Source organism: Salmo salar, chromosome 11 (assembly GCF_965601325.2).
Source record: "Salmo salar chromosome 11, fSalSal1, whole genome shotgun sequence".
Lineage (NCBI taxonomy): Eukaryota > Metazoa > Chordata > Actinopteri > Salmoniformes > Salmonidae > Salmo > Salmo salar.
The window spans coordinates 118,578,934-118,600,074 of record NC_138301.1 but is presented as its reverse complement, the minus strand read 5'-3'; the positions used below and the strand labels follow the sequence as shown (position 1 = coordinate 118,600,074).

General features: G+C 40.3%; 1 protein-coding gene and 1 long non-coding RNA gene across 2 annotated transcripts; both read right to left on the bottom strand.

Annotated features, from left to right (window-relative positions):
• Positions 1 to 8,674: 8,674 nt before the first annotated feature.
• Positions 8,675 to 14,898, bottom strand: LOC145858917 (low affinity immunoglobulin epsilon Fc receptor-like). Its single transcript, XM_082957587.1, has 3 exons — positions 14,892 to 14,898; positions 14,345 to 14,701; positions 8,675 to 8,836 (listed from the first exon to the last, which is right to left on the bottom strand). Exons 1-3 carry the CDS (start codon positions 14,896 to 14,898, stop codon positions 8,829 to 8,831), a joined length of 372 nt encoding a protein of 123 aa, XP_082813713.1. The 3' UTR covers positions 8,675 to 8,828.
• A 3-nt stretch (positions 14,899 to 14,901) lies between these two features.
• Positions 14,902 to 20,025, bottom strand: LOC145858946 (uncharacterized). The gene is made up of 3 exons (XR_014379330.1): positions 19,884 to 20,025; positions 15,668 to 15,706; positions 14,902 to 15,291 (listed from the first exon to the last, which is right to left on the bottom strand). It is a non-coding gene; the product is annotated as an uncharacterized LOC145858946 (long non-coding RNA).
• Between the last annotated feature and the right edge of the window lie 1,116 nt (positions 20,026 to 21,141).

Here is a 21,141-nt window from a genome sequence, read left to right as displayed (position 1 = left end):
GTAGTAGAATGGCCTTAATGAAGGTGCTCAGTGATTTCAACGTGGCACCGTCATATGATGCTACCTTTCCAACAAGTCAGTTTGTCAAACAGTTATTGCGAAGTGGAAATATCTCGGCGCAAAAACGGCTCAGCGGCTAATTGGTAAAAATTGTCTGTCCTCGGTTGCAACACTCACTACTGAGTTCCAAACTGCCTCTGGAAACAAGGTCAGCACAAGAACTGTTCGTCGGAAGATTCATGAAATGGGATCTATGGGCAGAGCAGACGCACACATAAAGAAATATCTTTTTGAGATCGGTGTGGGAAGTACTTGACTGGCCTGCACAGAGCCCTGACCTCAACCCCATGGAACACCTTTGGGATGAATTGGAACAACGACTATGAGCCAGGCCTAATCGCCAAACATCAGTACCCGACCTCACTAATGCTCTTGTGACTGAATGGAAGCAAGTCCCCTCAGCAATGTTCCAACATCTAGTGGAAAGCCTTCCCAGAAGAGTGGAGGCTGTTATAGCAGCGAAGGGGGACCAACTGTTTGACGAGCAGTTGTCCACATACTTTTGATCATGTGGTATAGCTGAACCAACATATGCTGAACAAACATGCAACAATTTCAAAGATTTTTTCTGAGTAACAGTTCATATAATTTAAATAAATAAATTAGGCCCTAATCTATGGATTTCACATGACTGGAAATACAGAAATGCATCTGTTGGTCACAGATATCTTTAAAAAAAGACATCTTCATGGTATCTCTGTGCATTGAAATTGCCATCGATAAAATGCAACTGCGTTCATTGTCCATAGCTTATGCCTGCACAACGCCATACATGTGGTCTGCAGTTGTGAGGCCGGTTGGATATACTGCCAGATTCTCTAAAATGAAGTTTGAGGCAGGTTATGGAAGATATGTTAACATTCAATTCTCTAGAACCAGCTCTGGTGGACATTCCTGCAGTCAGCTTGCCAATTGCACGCTCCCTCAAAACTTAAAGACATCTGTGTTGTGTGACAAAACTGCACATTTTAGAGTGGCCGTTTTATTGTCCCCAGCAGAAGGTGCACCCTGTGTAATGATCATGCTGTTTATTTAATCAGCTTCTTGAAATGCCACACCTGTCAGGTGGATGGATTATCTTGATAACGGATAAATGCTCACTAACAACGATGTAAATACATTTGTGGCCAACATTTGAGAGACATAAGCTCTTTGTGCGTTGGGAACATTTCTGGGATCTTTAATTTCAGCTCATGAAACATTGGACCAACACTACATGCTGCATTTTGTTCAGTGTATTATATTGACAAGTCGACTCACCGCTCTAACAATGGAAAAACATGTCCTCAAATATGGAAGTCAGGCGGGAGAAGACGAGATCAGATGCGACTGTTTTAGCCAATGAGAGGGCAGATACGCGGCTCTTCCTGTCTGCAACAGTTCAATAAACCTAGTTGCCTCGCTGGCTGAGGAGACACTGAGATTTAGAAGCAAAGCAAATAGCCTAAACATTAATAAAACAAGTAAAATACACAGACAACCCACAACTTCACCTATAAAAGGTTGATTAGCATTATTTAGCATTCATGCATTCATTCAATGTTTTATTGTAATAGGTCTATAGTACATGATGGCTTGTGTTTAATAAAAAGCACTGTATAAATGTATTGTAGATGGCTATTGTCTTACCTATGTGTTATAAAAGACAATGTTTTATTGTAATAGGTCTATAGTACATGAAGGCTTGTGTTTAATAAAAAGCACTGTATAAATGTATTGTAGATGGCTATTGCCTTACCTATGTGTGATAAAAGCCAATCTAATGACTTTTTAGTCTATATTGCGAGTAGCCTGGTATCTAAATGTTCCCCTGATTCCCCCCTCGCCCCTTCCCCCTTCACAAATTAGTATATTTCATATACTATACAGCCCAAACTTAGGCCTAACTGGAAGCAGTAGGTCACATGATCTGTGTCAGCGTGTCTTTCTCTGTTTTCAGATCAGCAGCTGGTCACATGATCTGTGTCAGCGTGTCTTTCTCTGTTTTCAGATCAGCAGCTGGTCACATGATCTGTGTCAGCGTGTCTTTCTCTGTTTTCAGATCAGCAGCTGGTCTGTCACTTCTCACCGACAGAGACACAGCACATGGACCAGCAGAACCAGAACTCCTAGAAAATAAGTCATTTCATTTCAGAAATGTAGCAGCATCGGGCTCAAGAGACCTTTTTTTATGCAGCAATGATTATATCTAATGCTGCGTTCGTAACCAAGTGGGAAGTGGGAATCTACCAAATTACGACTGGGAAAAAAACACTTGAACGGTCCTCCAACTGGTAATTACTAGTGGGAAACACGTCTATCATCCCTGGCAGGGTTCTCCCCAAAGAATGTAAGAAGGGCTCTGTTGTCACCTTGTGGACTGGCTGCACCACAATGTAAAATAAATTGACTATATTTATGATCAATAGCTAGGTTTCCATCCTATTGGTGACAGATTTTCATGTGAAAATTAAAAAATACACATCAAAACTGTATGCATTTTCCCACCAGAGAGGTGTTTTTATTAAATTGACTTGTTGAGGATAAAAGGCTGTGAGTGATGATGTAGTAGACATGAAAATAACTTTTTCCAGTTAAACTCCCTTCGTATCGAATGAAAAAGACAAGTTTATAAATGTGTTTATATCACATTTACAACTCTACTGATTGATTAGTCACATAAGATGCGTTATATGTACTCTGGTGTTGGGACCGGTGCTCTAGCCAGCAGCTGGCAGATACAGTTAGACAGTGAATGTACTCAGATACAGTTATATAGTGAATGTACTCAGATAGAGTTATATAGTGAATGTACTCAGATACAGTTATATAGTGAATGTACTCAGACACAGTTATATAGTGAATGTACTCAGACACAGTTATATAGTGAATGTACTCAGATACAGTTGTATAGTAAATGTACTCAGATACAGTTATATAGTGAATGTACTCAGGTGTTTGTACGGTGCTCTAGCCTGCAGCTGGCAGATACAGTTATATAGTGAATGTACTCAGATACAGTTATATAGTGAATGTACTCAGATACAGTTATATAGTGAATGTACTCAGACACAGTTATATAGTGAATGTACTCAGACACAGTTATATAGTGAATGTACTCAGATACAGTTGTATAGTAAATGTACTCAGATACAGTTATATAGTGAATGTACTCAGGTGTTTGTACGGTGCTCTAGCCTGCAGCTGGCAGATACAGTTATATAGTGAATGTACTCAGATACAGTTATATAGTGAATGTACTCAGATAGTTATATAGTGAATGTACTCAGATACAGTTATATAGTAAATGTACTCAGATACAGTTATATAGTGAATGTACTCAGATACAGTTATATAGTAAATGCACTCTGGTGTTTGCACCGTTGCTCCAGCTGGCAGATACAGTACCTGTACCATGTGAGTTCCTATTTGTACTTCTGAAGATTCCGTGTGTGCACCTTTGACCTTTTTGTACATCAAGGAACAGCACTGTACCACAACATTATTCTTATATATGAGAGTGTTTTAATTAATGCACTCCACACCAAAAGGTTGCAAGAGAGCATTTATGCACACTTAGGGGTTCATTCTATCAGGTCTACGCTAGCGACACCCCAGTTGTCGAGTTGTAACTACGTTAAGCATCTCCCAGCTTTATACCTGAACCGGAAATTGCCATTGGCTGCACAGTGCTGAATAGATGTTAATAATTTTTTTATATTTGCAATATAATAATTTTACTGTTTCCAAAGTGTATGTTTCTTAATAACACTAATTATCTCATAATAACACTAACATTTTATCTTTTAAGTTATTTTAAATATTATTTGAACATGTAACTACTCTATCACGTGTAATAAAAACTGTAATATCTTATGCTTCACGGAGTCGTGGCTGAACGATGACAACATCAACATACACCTGGCTGGTTATACGATGTACCGGAAGGAATAAACAGCGGCGTCTGGTAAGACAAGGGGTAGCGGTCTATATATTTTTGTAAACAACAGCTGGTGCACGATATCTAAGGAAGTCTCGAGCTTTTACTTGCCTGAGTTAGAGTTCCTCATGATACGCTGTAGACCACACTACCTACCGAGAGAGTTTTTATCTGTATTCTTTGTAGCTGTTTACATACCACCGCAGTCATAGGCTGGCACTAAGATAGCATTGAATGAGCTGTATTCTGCCATAAGCAACAACAAAAAAACGCTCACCCAGAGGTGGCGCTCCTAGTAGCCGGGGAGCTTAATGCAGGGTATCTTAAAACAGTTTTACAAAATTTCTACCAGCATGTTAAATGTGCAACCAGAGGGAAAATAACTCTGGACCACCTATACTCCACACACAGAGACACATACAAAGCCCTCCCTCGCCCTCCATTTCGCAAATCTGACCCTAATTCCGTCCTTCTGATTCCTGATTACAAGCTAAAATTAAAGCAGGAAGCACCAGTGACTAGATCATTAAAAAAGTGATCAGATGAAGGAGATGCTAAGCTACAGGACTGTTTTGCACAGACTGGAAAATGTTCCTGGGTTCCTCAAATGGCATTGAGGAGTACACCACATCTGTCATTGGCTTCATCAATAAGTACATCGATGACGTCGTCCCCACAGTGACCAAATGTACATAACACAACCAGAAGCCATGGACTACAGGCAACATCCACACTGAGCTAAAGGCTAGAGCTGATGCTTTCAAGGAGCGGGACTCTAACCTGGAAGCTAATAAGAAATCCCGCTATCCCCTCCGACGAACCATCAAACAGGCAAAGCATCAATACAGGACTAAGATCCAGTCGTACTACACCGGCTCTGACGCTCGTCAGATGTGGCAACAGTAGACAGTGTCCCTACTTTCTTACTGATGATCTGAGGTCAGGTCTAAGACCAGGAATACAACAGTGGACAGTGTTCCTATTGACAAACTGATGATCTGAGGTCAGGTCTAACACCCTGTACACAACAGTAGACAGTGTTCCTATTGACTTACTGATGATCTGAGGTCAGGTTTAACACCCTGTATACAACAGTAGACATTGTTCCTACTGACTTACTGATGATCTGAGGTCAGGTCTAACATCCTGTATACAACAGTAGACAGTGTTCCTATTGACTTACTGATGATCTGAGGTCAGGTCTAAGACCAGGTATACAACAGTAGACAGTGTTCCTACTGACTTACTGATGATCTGAGGTCAGGTCTAACATCCTTATCAAAATCCCTTCTATTCTTTCCTCTGTTTCTTGAAATAAGTATTAAAGAAAAAACAAAACAAACTAGAGGCATTTTCATAACTATATAGATTTTTTTTTACTGCGTAAAGGGTGAATGTACCATAGTCAAATAGTTAAAGGGGCAATCTGCAGTTCAATCAATAACAAATTGTAAACCCCACTATGTCATGTCCTGACCAGTAAAGGTGTTATTTGTTATTGTAGTTTTGTCAGGACGTGGCAGGGGGGTGTTTGTTTTATGTGGTTCGGGGTTTGTTGGGATATGTGTTTATGTAGAGGGGTGTTTGTTTAGAGTATTCCGGAGTTTTTGGTTATGTTCTATGTTTTGTTTTTCTATGCTCTGTCTATGTTGTGTATTTCTTTGAGAGCCATACCAGGCCAACACAATCAGGAACAGCTGTACTTCGTTGTTGCTGATTGGGAGTCATACTTAGGTAGCCCTGTTTTCACCTGTCATTTGTGGGATGTTGTTTTTGCATAGCTGTGTGTGTAGCCTGCAATACTGTTCGTTTGTTCGTTTTCTTGTTTTGTTTTGTTAAGCGTTCAATAAAAGTTAAGATGAGCACTCAACCCGCTGCGCCTTGGTCTACTCCATACGACAACCGTTACACACCACTGTTTTGGGAAAATCTTTAGGATGGAGCTAGAGAAATGTAACCACAAGTTACATTTTGGGTTCTGATGGGAAATGACAGTTGAATTATGCTCATAAGGCATTTATAAATGATATACTTCAAGAATGAATGGGTTTCTTGAATAAAAAATTCTAAAACGGATGCCCCCGTCACAGATTGCCCCTTTAAATGAAGACTCCACCACCAGCACCAGAACAGATACAGTCATTTAAATGGTACACACTAGTATCATAGAAAAATGACTGCTGGTACAATATATTTAAAACAACTCAAAAAAACGTAAAATATTTCTATAATGGAATGCAATTAATGGTCTAGATAAAATAATGAATAAGTGAAATAAACTTTGGAAACAGTAACAGTAAGTAGTAATAGAAAATAAATAAAACAACTGAATATTGAGAGCAACTGAAAGTTAACCTTTAACATTCATTAACATCAACAAGTATAGTAAGTAAATATGGAAACAATAACAGTATGGTATGATAATATTACATTACAAGAGTATAATATAAAATATGTCGTTATAAAATCCTGTATCCATCTCCTTATATAATATCAAATATCAGTTCAAGATAGAGTTAAGGAAATATTTACTAAATAAACTAAAGCAAAAATAGTAAAATAAGAATAAAAAGTAACACAATAAAAATAACAATAATGAGGCTATGTCAGGGGGTACCTGTACTGAGTCAATGTGCGGAGGTACAGGTTAGTCTAGTTATTGTGTACATGTTGGTCGGGGTAAATCGACTATGCATAGATTAAGAAACATTAATGTTATAAAAATTCCAAATAATTTGCATAGTGAACTTACACACAGCTCTGACACACACACTTACCCCACCAGACATGCCACCAGGGGTCTTTTCACAGTCCCCAAATCCAAAACAAATTCAAGAAAGTGTACAGTATTATATAGAGCCGTTATTGCATGGAACTCCCTTCCATCTCAGAATGCTCAAGTGAACAGCAAACATGATTAAAAAAAAACACATATAGCAACGTCTTACGGCACAACGCCTCTCCCCTATTTGACCATGATAGTTTGTGTGTATGTATTGATATGTAGTCTACGAGTGCCTTTTTTAAATTGATACAGATCTGTCCTTGAGCTGTTCTTGTTTATTAATGTTCTGTATTATGTCATGTGTCATGAAGAAAGAGTAGCTCCCACTTTGCAGCTAACAGCTAATAGGGATCCTAATAAAATGCCAAATAACAAAACAAGAACAACTAAAAGTTCAACCTTTAAAATGAAATAACATCATGAGTGATACACTAAGTCAATGTGAGAACAATAATAGTATGGTATCATAATGTTCAAATAAAAGTATTTGTGTAAAACCAAAAAATCAGGTATCCATCATTTTATATTAAATAAAATATTTGAATGAAATCTTGACCACCAAATAGAAAATCTAATTAAAACAATTAAAACATGACTTGAGAACAACAAAGAGTTAACTTTTAAAATGAAATGACATCAACCAGTAATAAAACAACAGCACAATATAATAATAATCAAATAACATGTTATAATATACAAATATTGAACACATGTCACAATAATCCAGGCAGCTCTATGTAGCTCTATGTTTTAATTCCAGTGAGCTCTATGTATCTCTATGTTTTATTTGCAGTGAGCTCTATGTAGCTCTATGTTTTATTTCCAGTGAGCTCTATGAAGCTCTATGTTTTATTTCCAGTGAGAACTATGTAGCTCTATGTTTTATTTCCAGTGAGCTCCAACAGTATTGGGACAGTGAGACTATGTGTGTTCTTCTGGCTCTGTACTCCAAAACTATTGGGACAAATTCACTTGTATGTCTATTAAAGTAGTAAAATATTAAGTCTTTGGTCACATTTTCATAGCACGCAAAGACTATATCAACTGACTGTACCAATTGGAGGCATAAATATCATACCCCCCAAAAATGCTAACCTCTGTTGTTATTGTAATGGTGAGAGGTTAGCATGTCTTGGGGGTATGATATAAAATGCTAACCTCCCCTGTTATTGTAATGGTGAGAGGTTAGCATGTCTTGGGGGTATGATATAAAATGCTAACCTCCCCTGTTATTGTAATGGTGAGAGGTTAGCATGTCTGGGGGTATGATATAAATGCTAACCTCCCTGTTATTGTAATGGTGAGAGGTTAGCATTGTTTTGGTGGTATGATATAAAATGCTAATCTCCCCTGTTATTGTAATGGTGAGAGGTTAGCATTGTCTTGGTGGTATGATATAAAATGCTAACCTCCCCTGTTATTGTAATGGTGAGAGGCTAGCATGTCTTGGGGGTATGATATAAAATGATAACCTCCGTTGTTACTGTAATGGTGAGAAGTTAGCATGTCTTGGGGGTATGATATAAAATGCTAACCTCCCCTGTTATTGTAATGGTGAGAGGCTAGCATGTCTTGGGGGTATGATATAAAATGCTAACCTCCCCAGTTATTGTAATGGTGAGAGGCTAGCATGTCCTGTGGGTATGATATAAAATGCTAACCCCTCCCTGTTATTGTAATGGTGAGAGATTAGCATGTCTTGGTGGTATGATACAAAATGCTAACCTCCCCTGTTATTGTAATGGTGAGAGTTTAGACTGTCTTGGGGGTATGATATTTGTCACAGTCCCAGAACCTTTGGAGCTAACTGTAAAAAATAATATATATATATATATATATATTATATATATATATATATATATATATATATATATATATTTTTTTTTTTTTTTACAGTGAGCAATATATATATTTAAAAAAATGATTATCCATCACCTTATACCATGTAAATATGAGAATGTCTGGAACATTCTTGGCTGTAGGGTTCAGCTGGTCTACAGAGCAGGGTCTGGAACAATGTGTTGGACTGTAGGTTTCAGCTGGTTCAGAGATCAAGGTCTGGTTCTAGTAATCTAAATTAGAGAACAAAGGAAATAATACTGTAAGAGAATATCATGAAATAGATTTCACAAGAGAGAGAGAATATCAGGAAATACATTTCACAAGACAGAGAGAGAAAGAGAGAGATTGATATAGAAAAAAAGAATGAGAGAGAGCGAGAGAGTTTAAGGAAATATATTTGACGAGAGAGAGAGAGAGAGAGAGAGAGATGGTTGCAATCAAGGTTAAAGAGAGCTGGTAGTCCCATCCACCAAACTATCAGGTTTGAAAGAGGGAAGAGTCTCAGGGGGTATGCTAATTTGGTATAGAGCAGACCTATCTCACTCTAAGGCTAGCCATCCCGCTAGTCGACAACATCCATTGAAATTTGAGGGCGCGCAATTCAAATAAATAATCGTAATATTAACCGTTCGTGAACATACAAGTATCTTATATCATTTAAAAGCTTAACTTCTTGTTAATCTAACTACGTTGTCCGATTTACAATAGGCTTTACAGCAAAAGCATACCATGCGATTGTCTGAGGACAGCGACCCACATCAACATATTTTTCAACCAGCACAGGCATCACAAAATCACAAACAGCTATTCAATAAATCACTTACTTTAGAAAATCTTCCTGTCACGACTTCTGCCGAAGTCGATGCCCCTCCTTGTTCGTGTGGTGCTCGGCGATCAACGTCACCGGTCTTCTAGCCATCACTGATCCATTTTTAATTTTCCATTGGTTTTGTCTTGTTTTCCTACACACCTGTTTCCAATCCCATCAATTACATGTTGTGTATTTAACCCTCTGTTTTCCCTCATGTCCTTGTCCGAGATTGTTTTGTTTGTTATTGATTTTTGTGTATTTTTTGTATTGGTGAGCTTTGGGTATTTTACCCATGTTATTTTATGTACGTTGGTTTTTGGAGTTAGTGTTAGTTTATTATTTATTAAATTACTCCAGTTATACCAAGTTGGTTTCTCCTTCACCTGACTTCCTTGCCACCTACACACACGACGATGACACTTCCTCTGTTTGCAATCCCAAGGGTCCCAGCTACAACATGAATGGCCATTTTGTTAAAAAAATAAGAGCCTGGGACCTAAAAAAAAAAAGTCTGGTTGGTTTTTCTTTGGATTTTTGCACGCCATTTCAATTCTGTTATAGACTCAGACATTGTTTTAACAGTTTTAGAACATACAACGTGTTTTCTATCCAATGCTATCAATTGTATGCATATCCTGGCTTCTGGACCTAAGTAACAGGCAGTTTACTTTGGGCACATGAGTCAGGCGGAAATTCAGGAAACTAGACCCTAGCCCTAATTAAATTAATCAAAAGAGGAACATTTTACATTTGGGTAGCAATTCAAAAGGAAATTATCTCAACAGAGAAAAATGTCTTCCTTTGTGCTACCTACAGTGCATTCGGAAAGTATTTAGACCCCCTGATTTTTAAAATGTTTTCTACGTTACAGCCTTATTCTAAAATTCATTAAATTAAACCTTTCATTCAAGTTTTTTTTTTACAATTTTCTACATTGTAGAATATTAGTGAAGACATCAAAACTATGAAATAACACATATGAAATCACCAAAAAGTGTTAAACAAATCCAAAAATAGTTTATATTTTAGATTCTTTAAAGTAGCCACCCTTTGCCTTGATGACAGCTTTGCAAACTCTTTGCATTCTCTCAACCAACTTGATGAGGTAGTCACTTGGAATGCATTTCAATTAACAGGTGTGTTTTGTTAAAAGTTATTGTGTGGAATTTCTTTCCTTCTTAATGAGCCAATCAGTTGTGTTGTGACAAGGTAGGGGTGGTATACTGAATATAGCCCAATTTGGCAAAAGACCAAGTCCATATTATGGCAAGAACAGCTCAAAAAAGCAAAGAGAAATGACAGTCCATCATTACTTTAAGACATGAAGGTCAGTCAATTCTGAAAATGTCAAGAACTTTGAAAGTTTCTTCAAGGCAGTCGCAAAAAAACATCAAGCGCAATGATGAAACTGGCTCTCGTGAGGACCACCACAGGAAAGGAGTTACCTCTGCTGCAAAGGATAAGTTCATTAGAGTTACCAGCCTCAGAAATTGCACCCAAATAAATGCTTCACAGTGTTCAAGTAACAGACACATCTCAACATCAACTGTTCAGAGGAGGCTGTGTGAATGAAGCCTTCATGGTTGAATTGCTGCAAAGAAACCACTACTATAGAACACCAATAAGAAGAAAAGACTTGCTTGGCCCAAGAAACACGAGCAATGGACATTAGACCTGTGGAAATCTCTCCTTTGGTCTGATGAGTCGAAATTTGAGACTTTTGGTTCCAACCGCTGTGTCTTTTTGAGACTCAGCGTAGGTGAATGGATGATCTTCGCTTCCCACCGTGAAGCATGGAGGATGAGGTGTGATGGTGTGAGGGTGCTATGCTGGTGACACTGTCTGTGATTTATTTAGAATTCAAGGCACACTAACCAGCATGGTAAGGCTGCATTCTGCAGTGATATGCCATTGCATCTGGTTTGCGCTTAGTGGGACTATCATTCGTTTTTCAACAGGACAATGACCCAAAACACACCCCCAGGCTGTGTAAGGGCTATTTGACCAAGAAGTAGAGTGATGGAGTGCTGCATCAGATGACCTGGCCTCCACGATCACCCGACCTCAACCCAATTGAGATGATTTGGGATAAATTTGACTGCAGAGTGAAGGAAAAGCAGCCAACAAGTGCTCAGCACAAGAGTGTGCAAAGCTATCATTAAGGCAAAGGGTCTATTTTGATTTGTTTAACACTTTTTTTGGTTACTACATGATTCCATATGTGTTATTTCATAGCTGTGATGTCTTCACTATTATTCTACAATGTAGAAAGTAGTAAAAATAAAGAAAAACCCTTGAATGAATAGGTGTGTCCAAACTTCTGACTGGTGGTGTAGATCTTCTGCACAGATTCTGTCAGACCTGTGACCTGACAGTAAATCTCAGTAAGATAAAAATAATATTGTTCCAAAAAAGGTCCGGTCGCCAGGACCACAAAAATCAAATTCCATCTAGACACCGTCGCTCTAGAGCACACAAAAAACTATACCTACCTAGGCCTAAACATCGGCACCACAGTTAACTTCCACAAAGTTGTGAATGATATGAGAAGCAAGAATGGCCTTCTACGTCATCAAAAGGAACATACAATTTGACATCACAATTAGGATCTGGCTAAAAATACTAGAATCAGTTATAAAACCCATTGTCCTTATGCTTGTGAAGTCTGGGGTCCGCTCACCAACCAAGAATTCACAAAATGGGACAACCACCAAATTGAGACTGTATGTAGAGTTATGCAATAACTCCCTCAGTGTACAACATACAACAAAGCCATCACTTACAGAGAAATTAACATTGAGAAGAGTTCCTTAAGCAAGCTGGTTCTGTTCACAAGCACAAAAAGACCCCAAGGAGCCCCAGGACACAATTAGACCCTACCAATTCATGAGAAAACTATAAGATAATTGACACATTGGAAAGAATTTACCAACTAACAGAGCAAACTAGAATGCTATTTGGTCCTAAACCTTAGAGTACACAGTGGCAGAATACCTGACCACTGTGACTGACCTAAGAATTAAGGAAAGCTTTGATTATGTACAGACACAGTGAGCATAGCCTTGCTATTGAGAGAGCCCGCTAAAGGCAGACTTTGGTCTCAAGAAAAGACAAGCTATGTCTACACTGCCCACAAAATTAGGTGGAAATAGAGCTGCACTTCCTTGCCACCTGTCAAACGTATGACCATATCAGAGACACACAGAGAGAGACAGAGAATCAGCAAATAGATTTGATAAGAGACAGAGTATGAGCTAGAAAAATTACAAAGTAAAATGTAATTTCTTTTAAAAATAAGTCAAAAAGACAGCATCCAAAGAGATCAAATCTCACCACCACCGTTGCTGCAGATGAAGTTAAATCTCTTAGTCTCAGGCAGGCCGACCCACTGTCCCCTGACTCACAATCTCACCATCAGAGAGGTAAAGGGAGAGAGAGAGAGGTAAAGGGAGAGAGAGAGAGTGAGGTAAAGGGAGAGAGGGAGAGGTAAAGGGAGAGAGGGAGAGAGAGGTAAAGGGAGAGAGAGAGAGGTAAAGGGAGAGAATGAGAGAGAGGTAAAGGGAGAGAGAGAGAGAGGTATAGGGAGAGAGGGAGAGGTATAGGGAGAGAGGGAGAGGTAAAGGGAGAGAGGGAGAGGTAAAGGGAGAGAGATAGGGAGAGGTAAAGGGAGAGAGAGAGGGAGAGGTAAAGGGAAAGAGGGAGAGGTAAAGGGAGAGAGAGAGAGAGGTACAGGGAGAGAGAGAGAGGAAAAGAGAGAGAAAGAGGTAAAGGGAGAGAGGGAGAGGTAAAGGGAGAGACAGAGGTAAAGGGAGAGAGAGAGAGAGAGGTGAAGGGAGAGAGGGAGAGGTAAAGGGAGAGAGGGAGAGGTAAAGGGAGAGAGGGAGACGTAAAGGGAGAGAGGGAGAGGTAAAGGGAGAGAGAGAGAGTGAGGTAAAGGGAGAGAGAGGGAGAGGTAAAGGGAGAGAGGGAGAGGTAAAGGGAGAGAGAGAGAGAGGTAAAGGGAGAGAGGGAGAGGTAAAGGGAGAGAGAGAGGTAAAGGCTGAGAGGGAGAGGTAAAGGGAGAGAGAGAGGTAAGGGGAGAGAGAGAGCGGTAAAGGGAGAGAGAGAGGGAGGTAAAGGGAGAGAGGGAGAGGTAAAGGGAGAGAGGGAGAGGTAAAGGGAGAGAGAGAGAGATAAAGGGAGAGAGGGAGAGAGGTAAAGGGAGAGAGGGAGAGGTAAAGGGAGAGAGGGAGAGGTAAAGGGAGAGAGGGAGACGTGAAGGGAGAGAGGGAGAGGTAAAGGGAGAGAGAGAGAGTGAGGTAAAGGGAGAGAGAGGGAGAGGTAAAGGGAGAGAGGGAGAGGTAAAGGGAGAGAGAGAGAGAGGTAAAGGGAGAGAGGGAGAGGTAAAGGGAGAGAGAGAGGTAAAGGCTGAGAGGGAGAGGTAAAGGGAGAGAGAGAGGTAAGGGGAGAGAGAGAGAGGTAAAGGGAGAGAGAGAGGGAGGTAAAGGGAGAGAGGGAGAGGTAAAGGGAGAGAGGGAGAGGTAAAGGGAGAGAGAGAGAGATAAAGGGAGAGAGGGAGAGAGGTAAAGGGAGAGAGGGAGAGGTAAAGGGAGAGGGGGAGAGGTAAAGGGAGAGAGAGAGAGAGGTAAAGGGAGAGAGGGAGAGGTAAAGGGAGAGAGGGAGAGGTAAAGGGAGAGAGAGAGAGGTAAAGGGAGAGACGGAGAGGTAAAGGGAGAGAGAGGTAAAGGGAGAGAGGAAGAGGTAAAGGGAGAGGTAAAGGGAGAGAGGGAGAGGTAAAGGGAGAGAGGGAGAGGTAAAGGGAGAGAGAGAGAGAGAGGTAAAGGGAGAGAGGGAGAGGTAAAGGGAGAGAGGGAGAGGTAAAGGGAGAGAGAGAGAGACGTAATGTGGTAGAGGTTCAACACAACAAAAGAAAGAGATCAAATCTCACCATCACTTTTGCTGCAGATGAAGTTGAATCTCTCAGTCTCAGCCTTGCCGACCCACTGTCCCCCGTCTCTCTGAATGGCCCCCGTGTTCCCACACTGCTCCTTGCTGGTGTTGTAGCCCTCCCCATCGGCCCAGTTGTGGTAGCAGGACTCTTCTCCATTGACCCAGAACCAGAATTCCAGGGTGCAGGTGTACCTCAGGCCCAGCCAGACGAAGAGACTGGAGGCCTTCTTGGCTCTCTGTTGGACCCAGTGCTGGATGCTCTGGTTGTGGGCAGACACCAGCTCCATGTCCAGGTCTCTGCAGTGCCACAGGGCTTCTGACCACGTCTTGTTCTCTGTGACCAGGACCAGTTCATCTGGAGGAAGAAGAGGGGGAAACAGAGACTCATGATAAGCAAATTATGGAAAAATATTGCTATTCAGTCAACATTCACCCCCATCTCCACCCCCCACCCCCTACACAAAATGTTCAGTCCCTCTCATCAATACATTACAGTAATATTGATTGTTAAATGTAGATCAATATTGTGGATATTTGTCTCCAGCTCACCATCGTAGCAAATAAAGTTTTTTGAGAAATGACATCCTGCATCGTTCCACTTTCCAGACGATTTTACTTCTGCACAGAAGTCTCCAACTCCCCAATTCGGCTCTTTTGAATCCCAGTTTCTGTAGGAGGAGCCACTCTGGTCAGACCAGACTCCAAGAGATGTATTAATCCACTCTGCCGGACGCAGACTAAATCTGCTGAGATTCAGCCCTATCCAGGCTGATCCTCTCCAACTAGCTGATACTGTGTATTTGAGCTTCTTCATATCTGCCATGTCATCTATGGTGGCCAGGTCAGTGTAGTTCTGTCTGCAGAAACGCTGAGCTTCAGTCCAGGACTTTCTCATTTCCACAAAGTGGAACTGATGAGGGAGGGATAAGGGGAGGATGGACAACCCTGTGGAGAACAAACCAACATTATGAGGGGAGGATGGACAGCCCTGTGGAGAACAAACCAACATTATGAGGGGAGGATGGACAGCCCTGTGGAGAACAAATCAACATTATGAGGGGAGGATGGACAGCCCTGTGGAGAACAAACCAACATTATGAGGGGAGGTTTGACAGCCCTGTGGAGAACAAACCAACATTATGAGGGGAGGTTTGACAGCCCTGTGGAGAACAAATCAACATTATGAGGGGAGGATGGACAGCCCTGTGGAGAACAAACCAACATTATGAGGGGAGGATGGACAGCCCTGTGGAGAACACACCAACATTATGAGGGGAGGATGGACAGCCCTGTGGAGAACAAACCAGAAATGAACACTTACCTGAGAAAACAAGGAGGAGGAACAGTGGCGTGTCCATCCCTGGATATTGGAGGGAAAACAAGAGTTTACTAGATCTTCATACAGATGTTAACTAGATCTTCTACCAACAACATGGTGACATGTTACAGATGTTAACTAGATATTCTACCAACAACATGGTGACATGATACAGATGTTAACTAGATCTTCTACCAACAACATGGTGACATGTTACAGATGTTAACTAGATCTTCTACCAAGAGCATGGTGACATGTTACATTTTACATTTTAGTCATTTAGCAGACGTTCTTATCCAGAGCGACTTACAGTAGTGAATGCATACATTTTTTTTTCTCCGTACTGGTCCCCCGTGGGAACCGAACCCACAACCCTGGCGTTGCAAACACCATGCTCTACCAACTGAGCCACACGGGACTGTTACAGATGTTAACCTGTTTAGGATAGGGGGCAGTATTTTCACGGCCGGATAAAAAACGTACCCGATTTAATCTGGTTATTACTCCTGCCCAGAAACTAGAATATGCATATAATTGTTTGACTTGGATAGAAAACACCCTAAAGTTTCTAAAACTGTTTGAATGGTGTCTGTGAGTATAACAGAACTCATATGGCAGGCAAAACCTGAGAAGATTCTAAACAGGAAGTGCCCTCTCTGACCATTTCTTGGCCTTCTATAGCCTCTTTTTCAAAAACAGAGGATCTCTGCTGTAACGTGACATTTTCTAAGACTCCCATAGGCTCTCAGAAGGCGCCAGAACGTTGAATGATGACTCTGCAGTCCCTAGCTGAAAAACAGTAGCGCATTTGGATAGTGGTCGATCTGAGAACAATGAAACGGGTGTGCGCGTGCACGTGAAGAGTCCATTTTACATTTTCAGTCTTTGAATGAAAACAACGTCGCCCGGTTGGAATATTATCGCTATTTTACGAGAAAATGTGATTTTAACCTGTTATGGCTAGGGGGCAGTATTTTCACGGCTGGACAAAAAACGTACCCGATTTAATCTGGTTACCACTCCTACCCAGTAACTAGAATATGCATATACTTATTACATATGGATAGAAAACACCCTAAAGTTTCTAAAACTGTTTGAATGGTGTCTGTGAGTATAACAGAACTCATTTGGCAGGCAAAAAACTGAGGTTTCATGCAGGAAGTGGCCTGTCTGACAAGGTGTCGTTCTTCTTGTCTCTGTTTATTGAAGAGTGAGGATCTTAGCTGTCCCGTGACACTTCCTACGGCTGCCATAGGGTCTCAGAAGGCGGTAAAAAGCTGAATCGTGGCTTTGCAGGCTCTGGCTGAAAAAAAGAAGCGCGTTTGGGTAGTGGCTGGTTACAGTACTGTGAGACTCAGCCTCGTGCCCGCGTCGACCGAAAGCTTTGTTTACTTTCCTCTGTTTAGCTAAATGGACATTCCCGGTCGGAATATTATCGCTTTTTTACGAGAAAAATGGCATAAAAATGGATTTTAAACAGTGGTTGACATGCTTCGAAGTACGGTAATGGAATATTTAGATTTTTTTTGTCACGAATTGCGCCATGCGCACGACCCTTATTTACCCTTTCAGATAGTGTCTGGAACGCACGAACAAAACGCCGCAATTTGGATATAACGATGGATTATTTTGGACCAAACCAACATTTGTTATTGAAGTAGCAGTCCTGGGAGTGCAATCTGACGAAGACAACAAAAGGTAATCAAACTTTTATAATAGTAAATCTGATATTGGTGAGTGCTAAACTTGCCGGGTGTCTAAATAGCTAGCCCTGTGATGCCGGGCTATGTACTTAGAATATTGCAAAATGTGCTTTCACCAAAAAGCTATTTTAAAATCGGACATATCGAGTGCATAGAGGAGTTCTGTATCTATAATTCTTAAAATAATTGTTATGCTTTTTGTGAACGTTTATCATGAGTAATTTAGTAAATTGTTAGCAAATTCCTCCGGAAGTTTGCGGGTGGTATGCTAGTTCTGAACGTCACATGCTAATGTAAAAAGCTGTTTTTTGATATAAATATGAACTTGATTGAACAAAACATGCATGTATTGTATAACATAATGTCCTAGGTGTGTCATCTGATGAAGATCATCAAAGGTTAGTGCTGCATTTAGCTGTCTTCTGGGTTTTTGTGACATTATATGCTAGCTTGAAAAATGGGTGTCTGATTATTTCTGGCTTGGTACTCTGCTGACATAATCTAATGTTTTGCTTTCGCTGTAAAGCCTTTTTGAAATCGGACAGTGTGGTTAGATAAAGGAGAGTCTTGTCTTTAACATCCTGTGAAATAGTCATATGTTTGAAAAATTTTAGTTTTTGTATTTTTGAGGAATTTGTAATTCGCGCCACGCCTATCATTGGATATTGGAGCAGGTGTTCTGCTAGCGGAACGTCTAGATGTAAGAGGTTAAACAGCGTTTTACATGCTTTGAAGTACGGTAATGGAATATTTTGCATTTTTTTGTCACGATACGCACCAGCGCGTCACCCTTCGGATAGTTTCTTGAACGCAAGAACAAACGCAGCTATTTGGATATAACTATGGATTATTTGGAACCAAACCAACATTTGTTGTTGAAGTAGAAGTCCTGGGACTGCATTCTGACGAAGAAAAGCAAAGGTAATCCAATTTTTCTTATAGTAAATCTGAGTTTAGTGAGTGCCAAACTTGGTGGGTGTCAAAATAGCTAGCCATGATGGCCGGGCTATCTACTCAGAATATTGCAAAATGTGCTTTCACCGAAAAGCTATTTTAAAATCGGACATAGCGATTGCATAAAGGAGTTCTGTATATATAATTCTTTAAATAATTGTTATGTTTTTTGTGAACGTTCATCGTGAGTAATTTAGTAAATTCAACGGAAGTTTCGGTGGGTATGCTAGTTCTGAACGTCACATGCTAATGTAAAAAGCTGTTTTTTGATATAAATATGAACTTGATTGAACAAAACATGCATGTATTGTATAACATAATGTCCTAGGAGTGTCATCTGATGATGATCATCAAAGGTTAGTGCTGCATTTAGCTGTGGTTTTGGTTTTTGTGACATTATATGCTAGCTTGAAAAATGGGTGTCTGATTATTTCTGGCTGGGTACTCTCCTGACATAATCTAATGTTTTGCTTTCATTGTAAAGCCTTTTTGAAATCGGACAATGTGGTTAGATAAAGGAGAGTCTTGTCTTTAAAATGGTGTAAAATAGTCATATGTTTGAAAAATTTAAGTTTTGGGATTTTTGAGGAGTTTGTAATTCACATCACGCCCTTTCATTGGATATTGGAGCGGTGTTCCGCTAGTGGAACATCTAGATGTAAGAGGTTTTTAACTAGAACTTCTACCAAAAACATGGTGACATGCTACAGATGTTAACTAGATCTTCTACCAACAACATGGTGACATGTTACCTTTGTTAACTAGATCTTCTACCAACATGGTAACATGTTACAGATGTTAACTAGATCTTCTACCAACAACATGGTGACATGTTACCTTTGTTAACTAGATCTTCTACCAACATGGTGACATGTTACCTTTGTTAACTAGATCTTCTACCAACATGGTAACATGTTACAGATGTTAACTAGATCTTCTACCAACAACATGGTGACATGTTACAGATGTTAACTAGATCTTCTACCAACAACATGGTGACATGTTACAGATGTTAACTAGATCTTCTACAAACAACATGGTGACATGTTACAGATGTTAACTAGATCTTCTACCAACAACATGGTGACATGTTACAGATGTTAACTAGATCTTCTACCAACATGGTGACATGTTACAGATGTTAACTAGATCTTCTACCAACATGGTGACATGTTACAGATGTTAACTAGATCTTCTACCAACATGGTGACATGCTACAGATGTTAACTAGATCTTCTACCAACAACATGGTGACATGTTACAGATGCATTAAGTGTTATGAATAATAATGACTGAAAACACAAACATAAAGTGTTCCAGTATTAATATGTAAATAGGCTGTCTATAATCACTGTTTGAAGGAGCATATCACATTTTAAATGACATGATTTATTTCATGCACAGTATGCACATCCAGGCTAGTGTTTTCTGGTGTTCAAAAATATATATTTACAAACATGAACAATAAGTCTTTCCTAAATAGAAATACTCATTCACTTAATGTGTGGAACTTTATTCTTTCAACAGGCATTCATGCATAGATATTAGATAAATCCTCCTACCTGATGTTTGCTGGTGCTTTAGATGTTGTCTTTGTGGTTGTATTACTTTGTTGTCTTCTCTCTCTCTCTCTCTCTCTCTCTCTCTCTCTCTCTCTCTCTCTCTCTCTCTCTCTCTCTCTCTCTCTCCCTCTCTCCCTCTCTCTCTCTCCGAGTGGTTCTGTCACCTCTAGGACAGGTGAATGTTATTCAGGTGCATTAATATACTTGTACTTCCTGCTACCCAACTTCATATTGTAGTGATGTCATGATGGAGGGATGAATAGCATCTCTATTCATTGTTCAGACTTATTTCCATAGAGACAAAATTTCTGGTCAAAGAAAACAAAATGTGAAGGAAAACCTGCAGCACACATGTAAATACTAACACAACACTGTTCTCTCTCTCTCTCTCTCTCTCTCTCTCTCTCTGATGCTCTCTCTCTCTAACACACTCTCTCTATTGCTCTCTGTGATGCTCTCTATGTCTCTCTCTCTGTCTGTCTTTCACCCTGTCTCTCTCTCTGTCTCTCTCTCTCTCTCTCTCTCACTCTCTCTCTCTCTCTCTCTCACTCTCTCTCTCTCTCTGTCTCACTCTCTCTATTGCTCTCTCTGATGCTCTCTCTCTCTGTCTCTCTCTCTGTCTGTCTCTCACCCTGTATCTCTCTCTCTCTGTCTCTCTGTCTCTCTGTCGCTCTCTCTCTCTTTCTCTCTGTCTTTCTGTCTCTCTCTCTCATAGAGATGTAGGATCTTAATTGGACCAGTTTCTTACATCAGGAAAATGATCATACAGGAAATGTGAATTATTGTTTGAAATATAATTAACATTGGTAGTAGAATGGCCTTAATGAAGTGCTCAGTGATTTCAACGTGGCACCGTCATATGATGCTACCTTTCCAACAAGTCAGTTTGTCAAACAGTTATTGCGAAGTGGAAATATCTCGGCGCAAAAACGGCTCAGCGGCTAATTGGTAAAAATTGTCTGTCCTCGGTTGCAACACTCACTACTGAGTTCCAAACTGCCTCTGGAAACAAGGTCAGCACAAGAACTGTTCGTCGGAAGATTCATGAAATGGGATCTATGGCAGAGCAGACGCACACATAAAGAAATATCTTTTTGAGATCGGTGTGGAAGTACTTGACTGGCCTGCACAGAGCCCTGACCTCAACCCCATGGAACACCTTTGGGATGAATTGGAACAACGACTATGAGCCAGGCCTAATCGCCAAACATCAGTACCCGACCTCACTAATGCTCTTGTGACTGAATGGAAGCAAGTC